We start from the raw sequence: 25,002 nt of genomic DNA, 5'->3' as shown, positions 1-25,002 counted from the left end.
AAATGACTAACTTAAATATGCAGAAATATGGACCAGCAGGTAATTTTGGTCACCATTGATGAAGGAACTGTATAGTAGTTCCAAAAAAATTTAAGAAGCCAAAAAAATTATATATGTAGAATGTAGTTGTTTTAATTAAAGTCTAACCTAATTCAATTAGGCTAATAAATTACTATAAAACATTAATAGAATGAAATCAAATCATCTGGCAACAGGATCAAAATTTATAGTCCTCCAATCCATAGTTAATTTTTATCTGGCATATATATTTTCAATAACACTTCTCTGATGTAAAAGTTTATCACTACGGTAAAGCCAAAGGATTCAGTTCTTAGCCCTTTGTTCTAGATCATGGTGTTCAGTGAATTTATAAAGTTCCCAGTCCTTCAGAGCAGCACTTTCCAAGCTTGCTAACGATTAGTGTTTGCAATCAAAGTGCTGAAGTTGTGATCAACTCACACCTTCAATTTGACAACAGAGTATTAATAGCTTTAGCTATCATACATGGCTGTGATCATAGAATTTAAACACATCCATCCCTCCTATTAAAGAATATATTTCTGAAAGGTATAGAAAAATTTTGTTTCAGTTGCAAACTCTTTCTTGAATTACAGTTTGTATAGTTAGAGTCTACAACTTTGTTATGCTCATCAATAAATTGTTGTTTATTAATTACATTAAATAGGTAAAGACAAGTAAATGCACTGGTTAAGAAATAAAGCAATCTCCAGGAGGAGAGTCTTTGAGAGTTTTTATGCGACATGCATATACTGTGGGCTTAAGGGTGGATTTGTCAGACATTTTATTTTAAATTTACTAAATTTTCAACATATTACATTTATTGTTAGCATTAGTGTCTTTAAGTCATACTTCTAGGAAATTAATACCACTATAGGAAAGGTTCTTTAAGGAGATTTAATGGTGAAGATACGAGCTGTTATATGAGAATTTTAAGCATGAGATGGACATATTTGAAAGGATTTCAAGGTAGGTGAAATATTACCCAGGGAGTATAGCAATAGCTAAACTTCCAAAATTCAGTGGGATTGTCTTGAAGAAGAAGATTTATTCCGTGCTTTGCAAATACAACAAAATAGATAGAGCACTTTCTGTAAAGAAAGGTCCATAATTGAATTCATACTGGCGCTGGCTTCTAAACTGAGTTTTGAGAAAAAATTGCTCATGCTCTGCCAAATCATAGAAATTTCTTTCAGTATTTTAAAAGTTTGACCAGCTGATTGAGTACAAAGACTGTTTCACTGCGGAACTTCAAACTTGGAGGGAAACTGGCCTTTCATTAACATGTACACATTTAGTTGTAGATCACATGTTGAACTGTAGAGAGAGAAGCTCTCTTGAGCTTGTGACTTTAAACCTTCATTATTAGGTTGGTTTTATCTGAACTTTGTAGACACTTTCACAATAAAATGAAAACAGAAGTGTTGAACAAGGATAACCAAAGAAATGGCTAGGTTTACAATTCAAGTAGTTGCCACCCAACCAAGACTAATGAGCTAGCTGATGAGGAGAATTATCTTTCATATTATGTTAGTTAACTTAAACTAATGTAGATCCTAAATAATGAAAGTAATTATTGTTAGACAAGAAGGTCATAGGTGCATGATTTGATTTATGTCTAATTGGTCATAACCACTATCTGACAAGTTTATCCTATAACAAAATTGATTTATTATAATTAATAAAATAGTTTTGTATTTTTTCCTAGGAACAGATTTAGATTAACATCCTATTAGACAGCCCAGAGAGGAGTTTGTAGGAGGCAATTTAATAAACATAACTCGCTCTTTTGCTTAAAAAATCTCTTCATTTCTTTGTCTAAGAAAACAATATTATACATCCTTTTGTTAATCTATTTAATACCTTGATGGCTCAGCCTATTGGCATATATTTTATATTTCTTATTTACGTACAATAAGCGTGTCAATTTAATTGTATTTGCTTATCCAATTTAATTACATATCACCCCAGAAAGGAGCAAGTATTTCACAGGAAATTCATGTCAGAATCATTATATTTAATCTTGTAGGATTTACATTACTTGTAAATATAATTGAGTTGAGAATTTAACAAATTAGATTAATCACTTTTTTATTAAAGCAGGTGAAACGATAATATTATGTCATATATGTCTAATAAGTGTGTAATTATATATATTTGATTGTAATAATTACTTTAAGAAGGTAATACAGCTTATTGTAATTTAAATTTGTTTGTTTATAAGCATGATTGGATTGTGTACTTTATTACCTTCTTTCTGTCTGCACTCTATGTTAAAATAATCACAAACATTGTGACTTTTCTTACTTTGTCTGTGTGTGTTTTTCCTTTTCACTAATTTAATGCAGCAAATGTTTTCTGCATGTTATATTTGGTGTTATATAAATCTATTGTTTCTAATTATACATTTACCAAAACAAAATATGTATTTCAGTTAAATTTTGAAAATGTTTACCTTTTATATAAATTCTATTTTTTTTTTTTTTTTTTTTTTATTCTCATGTTATTTATTATATTCTATTGTTAATTTATTAGTTATATCATTTTTACCTTTATTTGCAGTTACATTATTTGTGCTAAGAAATTTGGGTAATAAAACTTAATTACTCAGTACATAAAGTGAATACTGGTTAATTCAACTTTTAGGTATTACAAGAATAGTTAATACTTAATCTCTGAGTCAATGAGGAAAAAGTGTCTACAACAGTCATTACAATTTGTCTTCTTTGATATATTTTAGCATATCTTTTAGTTCATCTACATTAAAAAATTAATATAAATTAGTATCCTTATGATCATTGTTTTTAATACACACTTTTTCTTTAAATATATTAGCACATCAAAATCAGAATTAACTGGAGGTGAGTATGAGTTCAATAAAAAAGGTTGGAACTCTACCTATTAATTAATGTATTTTCATTGTTAATTAAAAGTATGTCTATATTTCTCAATGTTTATTATTTTTATTTAGTATTGAAAAAACTGTTTATTTTTAACAAAGTTTTATTATCAGAAAAATAATTTATCTAAACTTTTTACTATATTGTACTATTTAAGTGTACTTGTAAGTGCCTGGTGAAGAATTGCCTTTTTTGATATGATTGAGTAATCTAAGAAATATTATATTTTAATTAACATCATTTAGAATGGTTAAAAAACGTTTTTTTTAAAGTACAAAGAAAGTAAAAAAATCTGTGTGAACACCATAGACTTCCTTGTACGCTTATTAAATTACATATACACTTTTTTTTTAAATGGAAAGTTTATAAAATTTTATTTCATTAATAACTTCTGATATATATTTTATCTTTTTTTTATTGTTATTATTGAATTATTATTTATCGTAAAACTTTTTTTTTACAATCAGAAGTTAATAATTATTAAAAAATCAATATATTTAAATTATAAAAAAAAATTAAAAAAAGAAATGAAGTCTGATTTGAACTGATGTGCTTTCTACTTGTAAAATTTAATTATTTCATTAATTAAAATTTTATTTGGCTATAACTGTTCAGACTCAGTGCATGTTATTAAAAATTTATTTATGAAGGACTGTAAAGTTTAAAGATCTTTCTGTCAGTTCACACTCATTTCCTGTTGGCTGCACTCGGCCTCATACAGTTCACACAGCTCCTTTTGGGTGCACTCAGCTTCTGATGATTCAGTGGCTCTGTATGGACTATATAAGCCGGCTCTGCACTACATTCAGGCAGTCTTCTTCCAGCCTTCTTTTATCAATCTTCATGAACTCAATGGTTCAAACTAAGAATAATGGGGTTGACACCATATCCAACTGTCAGCTATTTGTAGTAAAAGAAAGAGAAAAACTATTAAATCTAATAAGTCTGGTCTGCATAAATATCATCATGTTCAAATTATTAAAAACTTTTATATTTTTCTTGATGATTTTGTTGTAGGCGTTACATTCAAAGATTCTAGAAAAATTGTTTGGCTTTAACAGAATTAACTTTTATTCTATTTTATTTTTATGTTGTTTTTAATGTATATGTATTTGTTGGTAGTAAATAAAAAATTTATACACTGTAAAAGTGTAAAAATTTTATTAATAGATATGTGATTTTTTTTTGTTGTGAATTGACATTTCTTTACAGATCATCAATTTTATCATAAATGGGCCCTATTAACCGATCCAGATGATATCGCTGGTGGTCCTAAAGGTTACCTTAAATGTGATATAAGTGTTATTGGCAAGGGTGATGCTGTTAAAGTGCCTCCAAAAAGTGAAAAAGATGAAGATGATATTGAAGCGTAAGTGTTGCACTTTATGTAAACTTAATATAAAAATTTACCATTTTTACCATTGGTAAATGAAATCCAGTATATTAGAAGTTTTCTATAGCACTATTTTTTTAATGAAAACTTTCCTGCTAGTTTCTTTTCATCAAAATACTCTGATTAAGACATTGATAGATAATCTTTATTTCTGAAAAACATTGATCCAAAGCTACTCTTTCAGTATTATTTTATTATCACATGCATCTTTGTCATATTTCTTTCTCTACTGAATCCTTTCACCTACTCTATGGTCATATACCTGCTTGGTCAAACAGATTTGCTGTTTTAACCTGCTTTTTCCCTCTAGAAATAAAAATATGCACTTCCTTCGCATATAAACAAATTGATGTGTGATATCTTATACTTTTTATCTTTTTCTTAGTTTGAACATTTTTGTATTTAGTGCTGCACTGTGTAATCAGTACATAATTGATGCACTCTTCAATCCTAAATGAGAGAAACTCTAGCTCCATCCATCTTGTTTTGTCTACCCAGGAAACTAAGCTACACATATGTTGATAAAAAAAAATATCATCAGCAAAGATTTTTTTTTTATTAAAAAAATAAAACAATTCCCAATTTTTTATCCCTTTTAAAATATTATCAAATTTTGACTTTAAGAAACTTAGGAGTTCTATGTAAGATAAACTGTACGTGGTTAAAAACTTCTAATAATCTCTCAATACCTGAAAACAATATAAATATTTATATTTGTGCTTTAATCAGATAAGAACATAATTGCAATTTACATATGTATAAATTACATATAATATATATTATATATATATATATAATACATTTATATATATATGTATGTATGTATGTATATAGAGTAGAAGGTATGGTAGTTCAAAGAGGACAAAAAAGAATTGCTGCAGCATTTGCCTGGAAGAATTAAACTGAAGAAAGCTAGCCCAACTCAAGAAAGACTTTGATCGAAACACAGTTACAAAGAACAAAATTAATTAAAAAAGTGAAATTAGTTATAATCTGTATTTATATATAAAAATAAAAATTATAGTTCAATTATATCACAATAATAAATAAATAAAATCTATTCAGATTTGTCAAATTAGTTTTTTTTCTTTTTTTAATTCAATTTTTTATAAATTTAATTATAATGGAATTTGTTATAATAAATGTGAAGATGTTGAAAAATATGTGTAGAAGTAACTAGTAGAATTTTCATGTAGAGATTTTCAGATCATATGAGAGTAATTTAAACTGATAATGACTCTTGTAAACAACATTAAAACAATAATTATGGAATTGAAAAGTAAATTGAAAATTTGTATAATATTAATAATAATAATAATTATTATTTTTTTATCATAAAAATCTCAATGTTTTTATAATAATTAATATTGATGAATTTTATAAGACCAAAAAGTTTAAAGTGTAAATGACCTTTTTAGATTGTTTGAAAATGCTACGACTGGAATTCCTTAAAAAAAATGTTTAAACATCAAATTTAACTTACTCCATATTCTGTCTTGAGTGACATGTACATGATGTAAAAGTGTAGTATAGTTTTTGCATACCTTCCACCTTAAAAATAAATCATTAGACATATTTATAAATATCATCCAGTAAAATAGTAAAGTATTATCTTGTAAAAAATATATTTTGAAAATTTTTATTTTTGAAAACAATGTCATTTACAGTAATTATTTTCTTTTAGTAAATGAATAAATTGATTTGATTTTTTTTCTATTTTTATCACAGTAATTTATTGCTACCTGATGGAGTTCCTGTTGAGAGACAACGAGCCCGATTCATAGTTAGAATATATAGAGCAGATGGTCTACCTAAAATGAATTCAACTATAATGGCTAATGTTAAAAAAGCTTTTACAGGTGAAGTTAAGGATCTTGTCGACCCTTATATTCAAGTTTCATTCGCTGGACTAACGGTAATAAATACATCTTTTTAACGATTCTTCTATTACATATTTAAACATGAAATAATGTATTGATATAATTAGTATTTAAAGTTTTTCTTAGTAATTCATGCCAAAGGCTAAAATATATGTTTTATCCAGATTAGTAGATAATTATACATTTTATAAATTGACTCAGATATGTAATTTGTAAGCAAATAAAGAAAAACAAAGTCAATTAATCAAATCATTGGCAATGAGGTTTATTGTAATGTAATGCAAACCTAATATCAGGATTTTCATCCACTATTCTGCCAAACATATCATTTTCTTCCTAAACTTGCTAACATTTTTTTTTTTTATCCTAATCAGTATTATTCTGAGTTTAGATATCTGGAAATTTAACAATATTATTGCTTTTAATATGATACCATTTCAAGAAAAATCAGAAAAAATAAAGGCATCAAGATGATATTAAAAGAAAAAATATTCCCAGTAAACATAGATATTTTATAATATTGGGTGTTAAACTTAATTTTAAAGGATCTATTTGTAAAAATTAATGTTTATTTTGAAACAAAGAGATAACTAAATTTTATTCAAAATATTGTCCTTTGTTAGCTGTAACTTTTTCTCATCTTTCTGGTAAAAAGAAGTATTCTTTAAAATAACAAGTTGTCTTTTGAGGCTGTCCATGAATCAAACCATTTTCAAGTGAAGAACTGAAGTGCCGGTCAGATAGGTGATTCTATCTGGATCGAAAGAAGTGGAAATCAGAAGAAGCAGCATCTGGTGAATACAGCAGATGGGGTGGATCATCCCATCTAAACAGTGTTTCCTTGACCAGTTTAGTGACATATGGCCAAGCACTGACATGTTGAAAAATCAGTCTGTTGTGTCTTTGGGCATATTCTGATCAATTCTCTTTTAATTCTCAGTTTAACTGCACTAGTCATTGTTAATAACAGTACCCAATAATGGTTTCACCAAATTTTAGATTCTCATAATAGACCACTCCCTTGTGACGCTTGTGGTCAGTTCAGTCACATTTAATGCTTCTGCCAATTCTTTAAGCATTTGACATTGAAAGTGATCTTCATTTAGCAATATCTCCAGTTCTTCACCTTCAAACGTTTTTGGTTAGCCAGGGCGTTCCATGTCTTCCAAATCAAAATCGACACTTTTGAATCATCTAAACCAGTACTCATAAGTCAAAATTAATGAAGTGTAATAACCATATGATTTGGACAACAAATTACAACTTTCAGCTGCTGATTTCTTCTACTGGAAACAAAAATTTTACTTCCTGTAAATTGCATTTGGCAAAAAACTTTATATATTCAATGCGTTAAAAAGAATGTTGTTTACACTTGTGACCTAGTAACACATAAAGCCTAAATACAGGGCTTTTATAAGCAGTTGACTTTAGTATGAACCTAAACCATCAGGTGCTAACTATGCAGTCTCCTGTAAATTCTTTAAAATTAAGTTTAATATAAAATAATAAAAACCGTGCAGTTACAACAAATAATCATCCCTTTCAACATGGTTCCATAATACCTTGAAATTTCTCAGTGACTATTATCGTGAAAAGAGATATAATGTCCTAATGACTGAAGCCAGATTAATAAACTTAAATATAATCACCTTGAATTGAACAAATTTTATGTATAACAGATATTTTTCTTCTCTAGTCGAAAACATTTTCATTTGCACACTGTAAACCTTCATCAGTGATTAGTGAAATTGTTGCAACTTAATTCTTATTTAAATTATTGTCAATATTTTTTTTTGAAGGGGAAGACTGCTATTTAGAGTTTTGTTTAAAAATTCATTGAATTTTAACTGTGCATTAACTATCGATAGCTTTACTGGTATCATAACTGTATAATAAGACAGAGTATATTAATTAATTAACTTTTGTGACAGAGTTTCAATCTGATCTAGAATTTAATATTTCATTTCTATTTTAGGGTAAAACAAGTGTGAGAAAACACAGTTACGCTCCAGTATGGAATGAACAACTTGTTTTTAATGAAATGTTTCCACCACTGTGCCAGCGTATTAAAGTACAGTTAAGAGATAATGATCCTGTAAATAACACCATTATTGGTACTCATTTTATTGATTTAAAGACTATATCAAATGATGGGGAAAAAGGTCAGTTCAAGAAACAGTTTTAGATTGCTGCTAGCGTTTTTGTAAAGAATAAATTGTTAATATTAATGTATGTATATTAATGTGTTATATATGTATGTATGTTCAAAGAAACGTGTAAATAATTAATTATATATACTGTGAGCTCCCTGGTTATGTCATGTGCTGTTAACTGCAGGTAAATTACATCTCCTTATCTTTTCCGTCATGTTTTTCTGCAAGAACTTTTGTAATCTTCTACAAAAAAAAATTTATTGAAAAAAATTTATTTTGCAGCGTTGCAAAGAGATTCAATATGCTACAAAAGATGCTAACCAGCATTTTCCTGAGAGAAAAGTAATAAACTAGATAAAAAAAATTATCAATTTTTGGACTGTTTTCTCAAAATAAAGGCTTTAATTAATCAAAACTTCCAGTTAGTTGTAGAACCAATTTTAACTAACAAGAAATAATAGAAAATGTAGCAAAGATAGGAAGATAAAAAAGCAAGTCATGTTCCTTCAGTCCAAGAAACACTTAATTAACAATCAGCAATCAAATAGCTTAAAGCAAAGAAATACAATTTAGTGAAAGTGTTATGATTTAATTCAATTAAAAGTAAAGAATAAAAAAGCAAAATTATAGAATTTAAAAAAAGTTTTTATATAGTGTTACTTGAGATTAAGAACTTCAGCTTACTATAAGAATTTTTTTTTAATTTAATTTTTTTTTTTGCAAATTTAAAACATTATCTTATAATTTCAAAATGCATTTTATCAGCTTTGTTTTAAATAATTGTATAGATTTATTTTTATTGCTGAAACATTCATTATTTAGAAATGCTTAAAACAGTAAGTACGTAATTAAATTTGTTTATTTCTGAACTATGCTTCAGAAAGAATGCTTCATTGCACATTTCCTTTTTAGTGGAATGTCAAATCTCACAGTACAATATTGTATGTAGTTGGAAAGTGGAAAGTAATTTCTTATATAAAATAATTTTTGTGTCATTAATAATATTTATTAGTATAAAAAATTATCTGTATTCATTATAAAATAAGAAAAAGGGTATATTTTATAGTGCATATCATAATTTAGATACATGGGCAGCTAATTTTGTTAACTTTTTCATGTTTATATTTCTATAAGAATATACTCCTTTATATAATTATTTTTTAATCCTTAAAGTTGTTAACCTTTTTGTTATTTATCTACTATGTGTAGGTGTGCCACCTCTACCTTGTTATTTCCTTAGTTTAGTTAAAGTTGATTCTTTCTGCTGTACAATTGATTCTATATACATTTTCCTCTCACCTCATTCTACGTTTTTCCTTAAGTCTTTATTTCCTCCACTCTTTCTTCTGTTATTCTCTGAGATCACCTTTTAACCTTATTATTCATACATTATTTATTTTTTCCTGAAGAGATTAAACACATTCCATTCATCCTTTAGTGATATATTTCCGATTTCTAGGTTTTTTTTCATAAATAGCTTCATCTTCATTATCTGAAACTACTTTTTTTCTTATTATAATGGAAAAAGTTTGCACAGTTTAAATGAGTTTTACTTATTTAATCTTCTTTACAAAGAAATTTTAATTAATACATGTATTTCATTTTCATACAAACATTTTTTTTAGTAAATTTATTCTTGTAATCCTAATTTTACTTTTGTAAAAAAAAATTAAAATTGCTATAAACATTAGTACAGTCAATTTTACAACATACTATGAAAAGAGATGTAGTGTTATCTAATTTTAGAAATTAACAGGAATTGGTTTAGTAAGTCTGACTTTTTCCATTACAATTTCATTCTTACTACATATCATCAATTTAATGTTTCTGCTGTCTCTGAAAAATTCCACATGTTGTGTAACATAGAATTGTAAGGAATGCATGTAAGTTTACTGTTTTACTCAGGATCCAGAAAACTAACCTTTCCTGTTAACTCGGTCTTCTGTTCATTTACCAGTAGAGAATAAAAGGAGGATTTTGAAAATTCTACTTCTGCCTTATGATGGGGTAAAAAAGTGGAATTTTATTTAATAAAATGTAGTGATAGTCTAGTTTATGTTTTTTCTGCTATTCATTAACATGAATTTTAATTGTTTCATATGAAAACACTATAAATTAAAAAAAAAATTGAAATTATGTAAAATGTTAATTTATTTTAAACCGAAAATGAAATTAATTAATTATTGAATTTTATTTTTGTTAAAAATTTAGTGTATGATATTTTTTTAATAATCATATCTCTTAGTTATATAAATAAGAAAAAATCTTCTCACAACCTGATAAATGGAGTTTAATAAAATTAGTTGTTTTTTGTTTTTTTTGCGTAAGCTTAAATAATATTTATTTTTACTATAGAGTAAAACTATAAAAATTGTTTCTTTTTTCAGGTTTTTTACCGACATTTGGCCCAACATTTGTTCATTTGTATGGTTCAACAAGAGATTACAGTTTAATTGATGAGCATGCTAATCTGAATAGTGGCTTAGGTGAAGGTGTTTCCTACAGAGCAAGATTGTTAATGGCAATAAGAACAGAAATCACTGATAATATAGATATAACACCAACACACGTTGAAGTAGAACCAACTTATCCTATTACAGAGGTATTACAGAATTTAATAGATCAACAAAAATTGTTGGTTTTAGTAGTTCTTTTTTTATGTATGTTTTTATAAGTGAGTAATATTAAGAGTTGAATCAGCTTGATTTCTCAGTTGGTAGAGCAACAAACTGATATGTATATTATAGTTCTGAATTAGATTCTCTCTTGCATTTAACTTTTTTTTTTCATTAGTAAACATTTTATTTGAAATCCTCACACCAGAAAAATTTTATGGTAGGTTCATCAGTTACAAATATATATGTATATGTTAAGATAAACAAAACGTAGAAGAATTTTGTAGCAAAATGTTGAAAGAAGAAATATATAAAGATTTAATATGTAAGGAAAAACAAAGATTAAAACGCCTGTATTAATAATATATTACTTTCATGGTAAAAGATTAGTACAGAAAGATGAAGAAACAGAGGGAGTAGCATAAAACCTGCCATATAAAAAAATAAAAAATAGTTCTAAATTATTATTTTGATGATCATGCAGTAAACTACTTTATGTTCTGTCTTGGTCTTAAGCATGAATGTAAACCCTCTCAATAAGAGGCAGTGCTCAGTGAACTAATTGTCACCTTCTTTTACCCTCCTCCTTTGCCTAGCTTTCAAACTAGGATAAGTAACATGGGAACTGTGTCATCCACTACCCTGACACTATCTGAAGTACCATATGGGTATCTTATAATAGGTGTTGGGGCAGCCATCATTTTGTTAGATCTTAGAGGTATCGCAATTCTGTCTACAGGACTACCTAGTGATTCTATCCCCTGCTCATTGTTATACAAAATGCGAGATTTGTAGTTGATTAGTTTAAGCCAAGTCTCTTTTCCCTATTATAAAGTTACCTTATGGTAATCATATTTAGCTTAATTTTGAATACTGAATATTTCTAAATGTGACTGTTTGTAAAAAATGTGTTTTACTTATTTGTAAAATATTTTATGACTACTTTTTTTGTAAAAATAAGCAAACTAGGATAATAGAGTTTTTTGGGTAGAAAATAGATTTCTTGGACAATTCTGCAGAACTGTTTTCTGGGACTGAGCTGTACATTTATCAGAAAGTGCAAGCATGACCCTAATTTGTAAACAGGCCATTGTAGAATGGGCAGTTGACCCAACTTTCATGACATTTGCCCAGTCAAGAACGAATGAAGGATAAGAAAAAGGGTAGACAGCAAAAGAAGAGTCAAAACTTAGAATTGAACTGCCTTTGACTGAAGATAGATAATAATCAGAGTAATACTGAGTACTTCTTAGTGAAATAATTTGTATTACATGATTTTGACTTATCTACATAACTCTTTTTCATTTTGATTGCCTAGGTAAATGTAAACATTTACATCTTATAAACATTTATAAAAAATCCCTTTTGGCACACTGGAAGCCAGAGGTAGATTAAGTAGGGGATAAAAAAGATTTCCACCTTAAAGTTAAGAAAAACTTCAAATTTACTCAATATGACAATGTTTGCATGTAAAAAAGTTTCACATTTTTAGCAAGCCCCATCTTCTTACATTTCCAGTATCATTTTGGTCATCTCTTGCTGTAAGAGCTGATCATATCAAAAATTGTTTCAGACGAATGTTTTAAGTAACGTTGGAGAACTAATGACCAGTTTAAACTGATTCAATACTGTCCTGTTATAGGAGGTATGATTTTTTTTTGTCTTCGAAACCCCATTTTTCCACCCCTTGGGGCCAATGGTTAGTAATTTCAAAAACATTTACTTAGTTAAGTTTTAGGTTCTTATCCAAAGAATAGTTTTTTTTGTCTTCAGTCATTTGACTGGTTTGATGCAGCTCTCCAAGATTCCCTATCTAGTGCTAGTCGTTTCATTTCAGTATACCCCCTACATCCTACATCCCTAACAATTTGTTTTACATATTCCAAACGTGGCCTGCCTACACAATTTTTTCCTTCTACCTGTCCTTCCAATATTAAAGCGACTATTCCAGGATGCCTTAGTATGTGGCCTATAAGTCTGGCTCTTCTTTTAAATATATTTTTCCAAATGCTTCTTTCTTCATCTATTTGCCGCAATACCTCTTTATTTGTCACTTTATCCACCCATCTGATTTTTAACATTCTCCTATAGCACCACATTTCAAAAACTTCTAATCTTTTCTTCTCAGATACTCCGATTGTCCAAGCTTCAGTTCCATATAAAGCGACACTCCAAACATATACTTTCAAAAATTTTTTCCTGAAATTTAAATTAATTTTTGATGTTAACAAATTATATTTCTGACTGAAGGCTCGTTTCGCTTGTGCTATTCGGCATTATATATCGCTCCTGCTTCGTCCATCTTTAGTAATTCTATTTTCCAAATAACAAAATTCTTCTACCTCAATAATCTTTTCTCCTCCTATTTTCACATTCATTGGTCCATCTTTGTTATTTCTAATACATTTCATTACTTTTGTTTTGTATTTGTTTATTTTCATGCGATAGTTCTTGCGTAGGACTTCATCTATGCCATTCATTGTTTCTTCTAAATCCTTTTTACTCTCAGCTAGAATTACTATATCATCAGCAAATCGTAGCATCTTTATCTTTTCACCTTGTACTGTTACTCCGAATTTAAATTGTTCTTTAACATCATTAACTGCTAGTTCCATGTAAAGATTAAAAAGTAACGGGGATAGGGAACATCCTTGTCGGACTCCCTTTCTTATTACGGCTTCTTTCTTATGTTCTTCAATTATTACTGTTGCTGTTTGGTTCCTGTACATGTTAGCAATTGTTCTTCTATCTCTGTATTTGAACCCTAATTTTTTTAAAATGCTGAACATTTTATTCCAGTCTACGTTACCGAATGCCTTTTCTAGGTCTATAAGCGCCAAGTATGTTGGTTTGTTTTTCTTTAATCTTTCTTCTACTATTAATCTGAGGCCTAAAATTGCTTCCCTTGTCCCTATACTTTTCCTGAAACCAAATTGGTCTTCTCCTAACACTTCTTCCACTCTCCTCTCAATTCTTCTGTATAGCATTCTAGTTGAGATTTTTGATTTAAGAATTCTAGTTAAGATTTTTGATGCATGACTAGTTAAACTAATTGTTCTGTATTCTTCACATTTATCTGCCCCTGCTTTCTTTGGTATCATGACTATAACACTTTTTTTGAAGTCTGACGGAACTTCCCCTTTTTCATAAATATTACACACCAGCTTGTATAATCAATGTTAGTAATGTATCAATCACTTCCTTACCTGCACAGCGCAGTAATTCTACAGGTATTCCGTCTATTCCAGGAGCCTTTCTGCCATTTAAATCTTTTAATGCTCTCTTAAATTCAGATCTCAGTATTGTTTCTCCCATTTCATCCTTCTCAACTTCCTCTTCTTCCTCTATAACACCATTTTCTAATTCATTTCCTCCGTATAACTCTTCAATATATTCCACCCATCTATCAACTTTACCTTTCGTATTACATATTGGTGTACCATTTTTGTTTAACACATTATTAGATTTTAATTTATGTACCCCAAAATTTTCCTTAACTTTCACCTATGCTCCGTCTATTTTACCAATGTTCATTTCTCTTTCCACTTCTGAACACTTTTCTTTAATCCACTCTTCTTTTGCTAGTTTGCACTTCCTGTTTATAGCATTTCTTAATTGTCGGTAGTTCCTTTTACTTTCTTCATCACTAGCATTCTTATATTTTCTACGTTCATCCATCAGCTGCAATATATCGTCTGAAACCCAAGGTTTTCTACCTGTTCTCTTTGTTCCGCCTAAGTTCGCTTCTGCTGATTTAATAATTTCCTTTTTAACATTCTCCCATTCTTCTTCTACATGTTCTACCTTATCTTTTTTACTCAGACCTCTTGCGATGTCCTCCTCAAAAATCTTCTTTACCTCCTCTTCCTCAAGCTTCTCTAAATTCCACCGATTCATCTGACACCTTTCCTTCAGGTTTTTAAATCCCAATTTACATTTCATTATCACCAAATTATGGTCGCTATCAATGTCTGCTCCAGGGTAAGTTTTGCAGTCAACGAGTTGATTCCTAAATCTTTGCTTAACCATGATATAATCTATCTGATACCTTGCAGAATCGCCTGGCTTTTTCCAAGTGTATATTCTTCTATTATGATTTTTAAATTGGGTGTTTGCAATTACTAAATTATACTTCGTGCAAAACTTTATAAGTCTGTCCCCTCTTTCATTCCTTTTGCCCAGCCCGTATTCACCTACTATATTTCCTTCCTTGCCCTTTCCAATGCTTGCACTCCAATTTCCAACTATTATTAAATTTTCATCTCCTTTTACATGTTTAATTGCTTCATCAATCTCTTCGTATACACACTCTACCTCATCATCATCATGGGCGCTTGTAGGCATATAGACGTTAACAATAGTTGTCGGTTTAGGTTTTGATTTTATCCTTATTACAATGATTCTATTGCTATGCGTTTTGAAATGAAATATTCTACTCTCTTCCCTATCTTCTTGTTCATTATGAAACCTACTCCTGCCTGCCCATTATTTGAAGCTGAGTTTATTATTCTAAAATCACCTGACCAAAAGTCGCCTTCCTCTTCCCACCGAACCTCACTAATTCCTACTACATCCACATTTATCCTATCCATTTCTCTTTTTAAATTTTCCAGCCTATCAAGCTTTTTTAAACTTCTAACATTCCACGCTCCGACTCGTAGAATGTTATTTTTTAATTTTCTGATGACCCCCTCCTTAGTAGTCCCCACCCGTAGATCCGAACGGGGGACTAGTTTACCTCCGGAATATTTTACCAAGGAAGGCGCCTTCATCATTGCTATATGAAAATGCAGAGAGCCAAAGAATAGTAGGAACTTTAAATAAATTCAGTATTTTACTTAATAAAAAAGTTTTAGTGATATTTTGTTTTTCGAAAAAGCCCCCATTTGCACTCCTATGATCCGATTTTGCCCATTAACGAACTCAACCAAGATTTTGGTTGTTATATTTTATATATCAATTTGAAAGTGATTGGTGCAAAATTATGGCAGTTATTGTGCCCACAAGAAAGTGAATTATATATCTAATATATAAATGTATATATAAACTTTTGAACTGACAGTGATTTTGGGGTCTGGGGGATGTGAAATGCGAAGATATGTCAAAATTTTCCGGTAGTCAAATCATGGTACCCATTACAATAGATAGCTTTCTTATGAAATCTACCTAAAAAAAAGGCATACAGGCTTAAAAGAGGTGAAAATCAAAGTTCTACATTTGTGACTTAATGAAATTTTATCTGCAATTGGTAACTCTTAAAAGCAAAAGTAAAATAAAGCTACATGATTCCTAGATGAATTACCAATTATCTTTGTTTTTCCGACCCTGAAAAACAAATTTATAATGAAAAAATGACCAGTTTTTTACAAAAATATTTGTGCAAACATCCCAAAAATTGACTCGTGAAAAACTATAAAAGAGTGATATGAGAAAAAGCCATAAATTATGTTTTTAGTGCTACTTTTTATTTACTTATGAATTTTAAATTGAAATCAACATGAAGTGATCTACAGGAAGTGGTTTATTTAATATTAATTGATTATTGATTAAAAAATGTATTAATAAATTTATTTTTAGAAATTTTTAAGCTTTTACATTATTTTATTTATATAATTTGTTTACTTTTTCTTTTTTTAGACATCATATGGTAAGACAGAAGAATTTTTCTTTTTTGCTTCTATCTTAGATGCATCTATGATTGATAAAAAGCTTGGTGAAAAGCCACTGTACTTTGAATTAAGCATTGGTAATGCTGGAAATACTATAGATGGACATAATGAAACTACACAAGAATTTACAGATTCAGATAGTGATGATAATCTAGGTAAATAATATTCATGTTTATAACTTTTTCTTTTTTGTATTCCAATTTAGTTGGGCTGAAATTTATATTGGGTTATAATTCAAATAAGAAATATTGGTAAGTAAATGGTGAAAACCAGAAGCTCTACAAAAATAAAATTACTACTCACACTGAACAGTAAGATCTCAGGATCAAAATATTTGATTTTGATACTAGAACAGTGATGACAATTGGTGGTTATATCTCAGCTGGGAGTCACTTGTATGATCTGGCCATGACCTTATATGTTAGTGCATTTTAATGAAAACAGTATAGAGGTGTCTATAACTGTTGATCAAGGACACTTGTCTAATGGAACTCCTAGATCAAGGCATTGTGTAGCAGTCAATAGTTGCAGAAGTCAAACCAGTCTTCAAGGTGATGGTCATGTATATACACAGTAAATAATAAACTAATATTAATCAAAAATATTAGACTGGATGTTTACAATGATCACATTTTTTTCTGTATCATTTGTGTTGACTATGTTTTTTTATAACTTATCAAAAACACCTAAGTACCTAATAAAAGGAAAAAAAGATTGTTTAGTAATATATTTATTTTAAATGCGTATTTCTTAGTTTTTAGATTCAGTCATAATCATAATGTTATAATAATAATCAATTTTTTTTTATAAATAAATTTATAAATTACCACACAAAAAACTTATGAGACAGTTTTTGAAAATTCTTAGAGTGATAGAAAATTGTCATTAACTTAAAAATCATTCATAAACTAAAAAAGTGGCCACAGTTTGCACAACAGATATATATTTTATCTTGTAAGTTATGTTTTCAGTTTTAGGAGGAGCTGCTTATTGTAAAATACATCAGTACTGTTCTTTGCCACTAACACTAACACGAAGCTTATATTAATTTAAAAGTTCCAGTTTTTTTTTCTACTTATAAGAAAACTTATCGTGGGCTATGAAACTAATTTTCAAAAATATATATCCTCTAGGACCAACTTTTATTAATTTATTTTCAGTCAGTATGTTAGATGTAAATACTAATTAAAAGTTAAAAGTGCTCATAAAATATTAAATGCAATATAATGCTAACTTGCTATTTACAGACTATAGTTTGCGTACATTTAATCTTAGTGTTGATTATCATTAGACTGTATAAAACTAATCTACCCTTTGTCAGACTGGCTTCTTTAATAATGATCATTGTTTATAATAAAAATTTCACACATTATAATAGTGAATGGTTTAGGTATAACAACAAGCTGTCATTTTTCCTTATAACATTTTAGATATATTCAGCAAAATATTAGTATTTATGCGCTATATATGCATTACATAATGTGTTTTATTTTTGTTTTAAATTTAGAAATAGTTACATCAGAATCAGTGTCATGGCAGAGCACCACAACACCCATCAAGCCAATGACACATGATCGCACCTATTACTTTTTACCATATTGGGATGATAAACCTTGTATGCATGTCAGATCGTTGTGGCCTGATTATCGCAGGAGAATGTATAATTCAAATATAATAGCTAAAATAGTAGATAAGTTGGTGAGTATATGTATATGATTATTAATTTTTCAGGCAGGTTAGCCCCCTGTTGTTTCTCATTGTTATAAAGTTATAAAAACCATCAAATATGATTCAGAAGTAAAAAAAAATTAGAAATTATGAGTAATGCTCTTATTATTATGTACGTTTTTTATTTTTATGACACATATAAAATATTTTAATGTAACCTTTGTTAGGGATTAATTACTTGTTGGCCTTAGACAGTACTTGGTTAATAAAATTGTCATTCAAGTCAGTGGTCAATCAGGTGGTTTGTGTACGTGTTTAAAAGTGATTATCATTATTAACAAGTTAATTCTAAGCAATTTCAGTACATTTTTGTAGTTGGCTTAAATTATTGAAAGTTTTTTATACTCCTTATATTAGTTTGTTAGTATTAGTTGGTAATTAGTTTGTTAATTCTTATACAAAGCAGATCAGTGAACTTTCATTACCTCCCTGAAGGCTGATTTGAATCTCACTGATTGAATGATTAGTTATTTTGATATTGGGACCGGTGTCCTCTGGCAATAACTGACTTGGAATTTGGAAGAGTTCTGGAGCAGACTCGGGCTCATTTAGCACTCAAGGACCTGATAACCCATTGCTGTTACGTTATACAGAGGTTTAAAATGTTATATAGGAAGGAGAAAGGTAAAACTGAGTATATATTATCTAGAATAATATATATATATATATATATATATATATGTTTTATATATATATATATATATATAGTAAAAAAATTATAAGATGAAAGATTAACAAAAGATGATCTTACTTAATTTATAATAATTTATAAATTTTGGTAATTTTATACTTAAATTTACAAAATAATAAAGGTGTTAATTATAAGGGTGTATTTATAATTTAATGGAATTAATATATGCAAAATAAGGAGGGTGGAGTTAGTAAGGTAAAAAAAAGGTAGAAAAAAATTAATAAAATTAGTTAATTTTAGAATTTTATTATTAAAAAAGAGTTAGTTATAATATCTCTTCCTGTTGTATACATTATTTTATTTTAGTTAGCGCTTTATAATATAATGAACAAAATAAATATATTTTAAACTAATGTAATATCCTATGCACAGTTTAGTCTAAGAATAATTTAGAAAAATAAAAATTTCATTCAATAACTTAAATTCAATAAATAATCTAGAATTTAAATAATCTTCATTCTAATTTAATAATAATAAAATAAAGGATTGGTTCAAGCATGTTGTTAACTGTGTGCAAACTATGAAGAAGAAAAGAAAACTTCAATCATCAGTGTCCTGAATCTTGAATCATCATTCAGGACTTAAATAAAAATCAACCATTTTGATTGTAGGAGTTTGGTGGTTACTGTTTGAAAGTAGAATGAAAGTCAAGAAAAATTAATTGATTCTACCTACTGAATAACTCAGTTCTGAGATAGATTTACCATAACTTTTAAGTTAAAAAAAATAAATATATATATATATTATAATAAACATATTTAAAAAAATAAAGTACAACACTAAAGTACATAAACAAAATTTTCACCTTTAAAAATTAAATACATAAAAACAGATTTTATAATTATGTTGTAATGTTGCTCCTGAAAAGTTTTCTGTAAGACAAATGAAGACAAGATAATTTCTTTTCAAAGAAAAGGAATTTTTCTATTCTTATTGCATATGTTATGATCAACTTATGAACAATAACCAACCTTGTGGTCCAGTGAGATGAGGATGATATGTAAATGAAGTGCACTCTTTGACTTCAAAATCAATTGTTAAATAGTTGATTTGTGACAATGATTTTACCACTAAATAAAACCGGTGAGTTTTTGACTGATAAGAAAAAAATAAAAATTGGATAATAAAAGCTAAATTAAAAAAATAAGTAAATTGTTACAGCCTGATAAGTGTAAATAAAGAAGTTTTTCAGTAGATTTTCCGGCTGGCAGTTTAAACAGAAACATTAAGAAAAAGGGAAAAAGAAAGTCTGGTAGGCATTTGAAATGTGAGCAAGGAGGTTGGAGAAGATTAAATGGATTGACAAAATGAAAAATGAAGTAAAGAGGAGAAAGAACAAGAAAAAAGCTTACTCAGCTAAGAAAGCTGTGACTTATCATTAGGGGAAGATTGATTAAAATTATTAAAATAGTACTAGAAACCTGAAAAGAGTAAAATTTACAGACATACCATGAGCTCAGAAGTTTCACTGGAAATAGAAGAGAATGGAGACAAATAAGGGACAGGTACAAATAAGGTGTGCCTCAGAACAGATAAGTATATGATTGTGATGATGATGATGAAGATGGAAGTTCCTGCATGTGCTTGAGCTAGTAATTAGTTTTACTCATCACAAACTAGTGTGATGAGTAAAACAAGCTGTGAACGTGAGAGAATAAAATGAGAGTGTTAACAGCTGGAATTAATAGTGTAAAGTTGAGTTTATATGAGCATCTGCCACCAGGACGGAGCAAAATTATATTAGTGGCTTCTTTTTTTTTTTGAAGAAATGAAGTGTACATCAACATTAACTAAGAATAGAACTTTGCTGTTTAGCATTGATAAATATTTTAAATGTTGTTAGATATTATTAAAACAGGCTCATTAATAAGGATGTGTACAGACTGTTCTTTCCCCAGGAAGAAGGCCTGACAGAGGTGAATTGTCTTATTGATGGAGAAGATGGTGCTGCTGAACGTAAACTACGTGCTGTACTTGATGAACTAAATACTGGGTGTTCTCGATATATATCTATCACTCGTGGGACTGGATCTGGACCAGGTGTTGGGAAAACAAAATTAGACAAAGAACGGATGAAGTTGTGCCAAAGAGACATTGTAAGTATTCTAGACTACTTAAAAATAGATTTTGATCTAGAATTTATGTATTATTCTATGAATGATGTAGTAATTTGTCATTTGGTTTTATTTATCTGTACATATGTTTTCTTTGAAATCTATGCTCCTTTGTATGTTAACTGTTAGCAGTGCTGTGTTCATTTTTTTAATTTGTAAAATGAGTGTGGTTGGGTTACAAATAAAATAATATGCATTACTTAAAATAATTTATTTTTATTTGTTTGAAAACTGAATATATAATTTTATAATAAAAGTTATTAATATAAAATTAAAGCCACAAAATCTTGAACAAATCAAGACTTGACTTCTTGAGTGTCTTTATGTATGTGTGTGTCTACATTCTTTGATCAATCAGCAGTGAGCAGCAAAACATTACTTCTCAGTCAAATCAAATAATATCAGTCTAGTGTGAACAGTTGTAGAGAAAATACCTTCCTGTTGTGATCTGTATAATGCATTATTACATACCAATTACAGTAAGAGGTTTATTTATTTATTGTTTATATTAACAATGAAAAAAATATTGTAAGTTAACAATATTGTAAGTATTACATTAATACTGTAAATATTACATTAAATATTGTAAGTATGATATTGTAAGTTTAACAGGAAAATTGAAAACCAAACCTCTTTTGTATTGAACAGAATTAATTAAACTTATTAATTTTAATAATTTAAATTTTTTATTTTTTTGTTATTTTTTCTTGATCCAAATTCAACTTCATCCTAGTCTTAAAACTTTTAAATATAATGTACAAAATGTATTTTTTCAATTTATTGTCATTGTCATTGTCATTTTGTTTGTTAAATATTGTTTGTTAAATTTGACTTATTGCCATCATTTTCTTATATAATATTTAATGAAATATAAACCACCAAACTTAGTAAATAGATATGTTAAACCTACCATACTAAATCCAAGAATTAATTTTTGTAGGCTCCCACACCTTCACTTGTTATTAAATTCTATAATTGCATTAAAACATATTAATTTATGATTTGCCAATTTATTGAAATTGGTTTTTTAAACTCTTGATATCTATTATGGATAAATATCCAAATTCTGCTGTCTAATATTGGAATAATGTAATATTTAAATATTACCTCAGTACTAAATCAATATTTAATGGTATCATATAATATTTAAATATTACATCATCCCAGTACTGGACAACAGCAGAATTTGGGGATTCATCCATAATAAATTTCAAGATTTTCAAAAAACAATTTTGATGAATTAACAAATCATAAGTAAATATATTTTAATATAATTATAGAACTTAATAACAACTGAAGATGCAGAATCCTGCGAAAATTAATTCTTGGAATTAATATGGTAAGTTTAACTTATCTATTTACTGTGTTTTGATGGTTTATATTTAATTTAATATTAAATTTTATTAGCACAATGGTCAATAGGTTAATGAATTATTTGAATTTAAAAAAAAATATATGTACTAGGCCCCTGTATAGTACTAGGGGGCACTTCACTGCCAACATTCAACATTTTTCTTACCATTTTACAGTATGTGGAGAACAGCTGTTTGCTCATATCTTAATTCAGAGCTGAAAAAAACTTTTGGATGAGACTTCATTAGGTGTGACTTGATTCTTTGAGTGTTGTAATCCATCGCCCATTCCAATAGATCAATTAAGTCTTGAGTTATTGCATTTTTTGTATTTTCAGCATTTTTCTTACCATTTATATTATAGGGAGGATATATGTTTGTAAAAAAAATAATGTATATATAAATAAATATTTATATTTTTAATACTTGTACTGCTGAATATTATTAGATTGTGTGCAGTAGGAGCCCATAAATTAGTTATCCAAACTTGTATAATTTGTCTGTTTCTGGTTTAGTGATTAGAATAGACTATAATTCCAACTAATAAAATGTAAGCTTTAAAAGGAAAAATAGCACAGGGAAATAATAATTTTAATGTAGTGATAGGTACTAAAAGTATCAGATACTAATAGTAGGAAAATAGTACCTATGATAGAACCAGTGATAAAAATTATCACTGATAAAATTAGTTATAGTAACTAATTTATTAACACATTGAAGCCGAAGCCTGAAAACATTTGAACTGATTGAAATACGCTAACAAACGAAGCCCGAAAACCTTCAGACCATCAAATTTAATTCTATATAAAAGCTTCCACGGCTTATTTTCATTCTAAGGGTTTTGTAAACCATTCACTGAATAGTTTAGTTTAAGTCACTTTGTTATCACTGTGTTCTGGCATGGATTTTTAAATTATAGAAGAAAATTTAACTATTTGCGCATGAAGTTGTAAGTGTTGTTTATAGTCGAGTTTCGTTCTTGAGCCGTACATTTCGCAGTTTACTGCAGTCAGGTTTTTCTTTATATCGGTATTATTTATTTAGTTTTGTTTGGCTATTTATTTAGTTTTATTTAACTGTATTTATTGTGTTTTTTGATAAGGTTACAAGATTGATAATTCTTATTTTGTAATAATAAAGACGCTTATAATTATCCATGTTTTGTAATTACACATGTTTTATTTATTTTCTTCTGTGTTTTATTACTGACAACTGACTTTATGAATGTTTTTGTTTGTTAGTTACAAATTCCAAACCTAGTCATTGTTGACTATAATAAGAATAAAACCGGTGTTGATAGGAATGACCAGATCATTGTCTATTACACTTTCAAGAGGAAACAAATGAAATGGTGAAAGAAACTCTTCTTTAATTTTTTTATGATGACTGTTTCAAATTCATTTTTCGTTTATCATGAATCCCAACCTCCAAACTTGAGGAAAAAAATGCATTTAGAAAAGTTTATTGAGTTACTTGGAGTAGAATTGGGAAAAAAGATGTATCTTTTTCTCAAGAAACAATTCCTATGTCAGTTGCTTCAAACATACTCATTGACGTCACTTTCCAGAAAGAATTCCTCCCTCAGAAAAAAAGCTTGGCCAACATAAGTTTGTAAACTGTGTTCAGAACAGAGTAAAGCATCTACTGGGAAAGCTGGAAGACAAGAAACTGGTTAATGTGTTCCAACTGTGGTACAGCACTGTGTTTTCCGGACTGTTTCAGAATATACCATACCAAAACCAAGTACATGTAGACTAATTTCACATTTGCTTTTTGTACATATTTATTCTTATAATTAAGTGAATAATATAACTTTTTTAATTTGTAATAATTTTGATAGGCAGTGACTTTAATTTAGTTTTTAATCCTGTAGACTTAGTGAAAAAGCATACAGTACAAACTTAACACAGTCACAATTTAATTTTTTCACCTTTTAACAATATATTCAATGAATAACACAAATGGTGAGTGGTCTAATTTTTTTCATTTATACACTAAAATACACTGCATGATTTGCTATTTAAAATGGTATATAATGTACTTATAATCAATCCATATTTATTTTAAAAAACTATCTAAAACCCCCACGCCAGACCACCAGGTCTGAGCATGGTTACAATGGCTAGACTTCAATATGGTAATTCACCTATTTAAATTTAAAAAATAATAAATTATTCTGCAAGCAGATTTACCTATCATGTGTTAAGTACCTCAGAATAAATTTGGAATAATAATAAAGATTAATGCTGAAGTATATAATAATATAATAGCAGTGAAAGTGTGTATATATGCTTACATGCATATGTATCCTTTAAATTGGGAAATTATATTTAATATCAGTATATACTTTATTTTTTATGAACACCAATATTATATTTCCTACATAAAGATAGATAAAAATTTCAGCACATGAATTTACAAAAGGACTTAAGTGTAACAAATTAATGTTTTGATCACGTGAATATTTCTGATAAATTTAATTAAATTTT

At 28.3% G+C, this 25,002-nt stretch overlaps 1 protein-coding gene across 1 annotated transcript in view; it reads left to right on the top strand.

The window, feature by feature from the left end:
• The window catches only part of LOC142329196 (otoferlin-like), a 467,391-nt gene that overhangs the window by 402,238 nt on the left and 40,151 nt on the right, over positions 1–25,002 (top strand). The window contains exons 9-15 of the mRNA XM_075373594.1: positions 4,131–4,287; positions 6,040–6,226; positions 8,167–8,353; positions 10,732–10,946; positions 16,597–16,783; positions 18,136–18,326; positions 20,946–21,143. Coding sequence (XP_075229709.1) covers positions 4,131–4,287; positions 6,040–6,226; positions 8,167–8,353; positions 10,732–10,946; positions 16,597–16,783; positions 18,136–18,326; positions 20,946–21,143 — 1,322 coding nt within the window. The remainder of the gene's footprint in view (positions 1–4,130; positions 4,288–6,039; positions 6,227–8,166; positions 8,354–10,731; positions 10,947–16,596; positions 16,784–18,135; positions 18,327–20,945; positions 21,144–25,002) is intronic.

The sequence above is a fragment of the Lycorma delicatula genome, chromosome 8 (genome assembly GCF_047948215.1).
Source record: "Lycorma delicatula isolate Av1 chromosome 8, ASM4794821v1, whole genome shotgun sequence".
In the NCBI taxonomy this organism is placed as follows: domain Eukaryota; kingdom Metazoa; phylum Arthropoda; class Insecta; order Hemiptera; family Fulgoridae; genus Lycorma; species Lycorma delicatula.
This window is presented reverse-complemented; position numbering and strand designations above follow the sequence as displayed.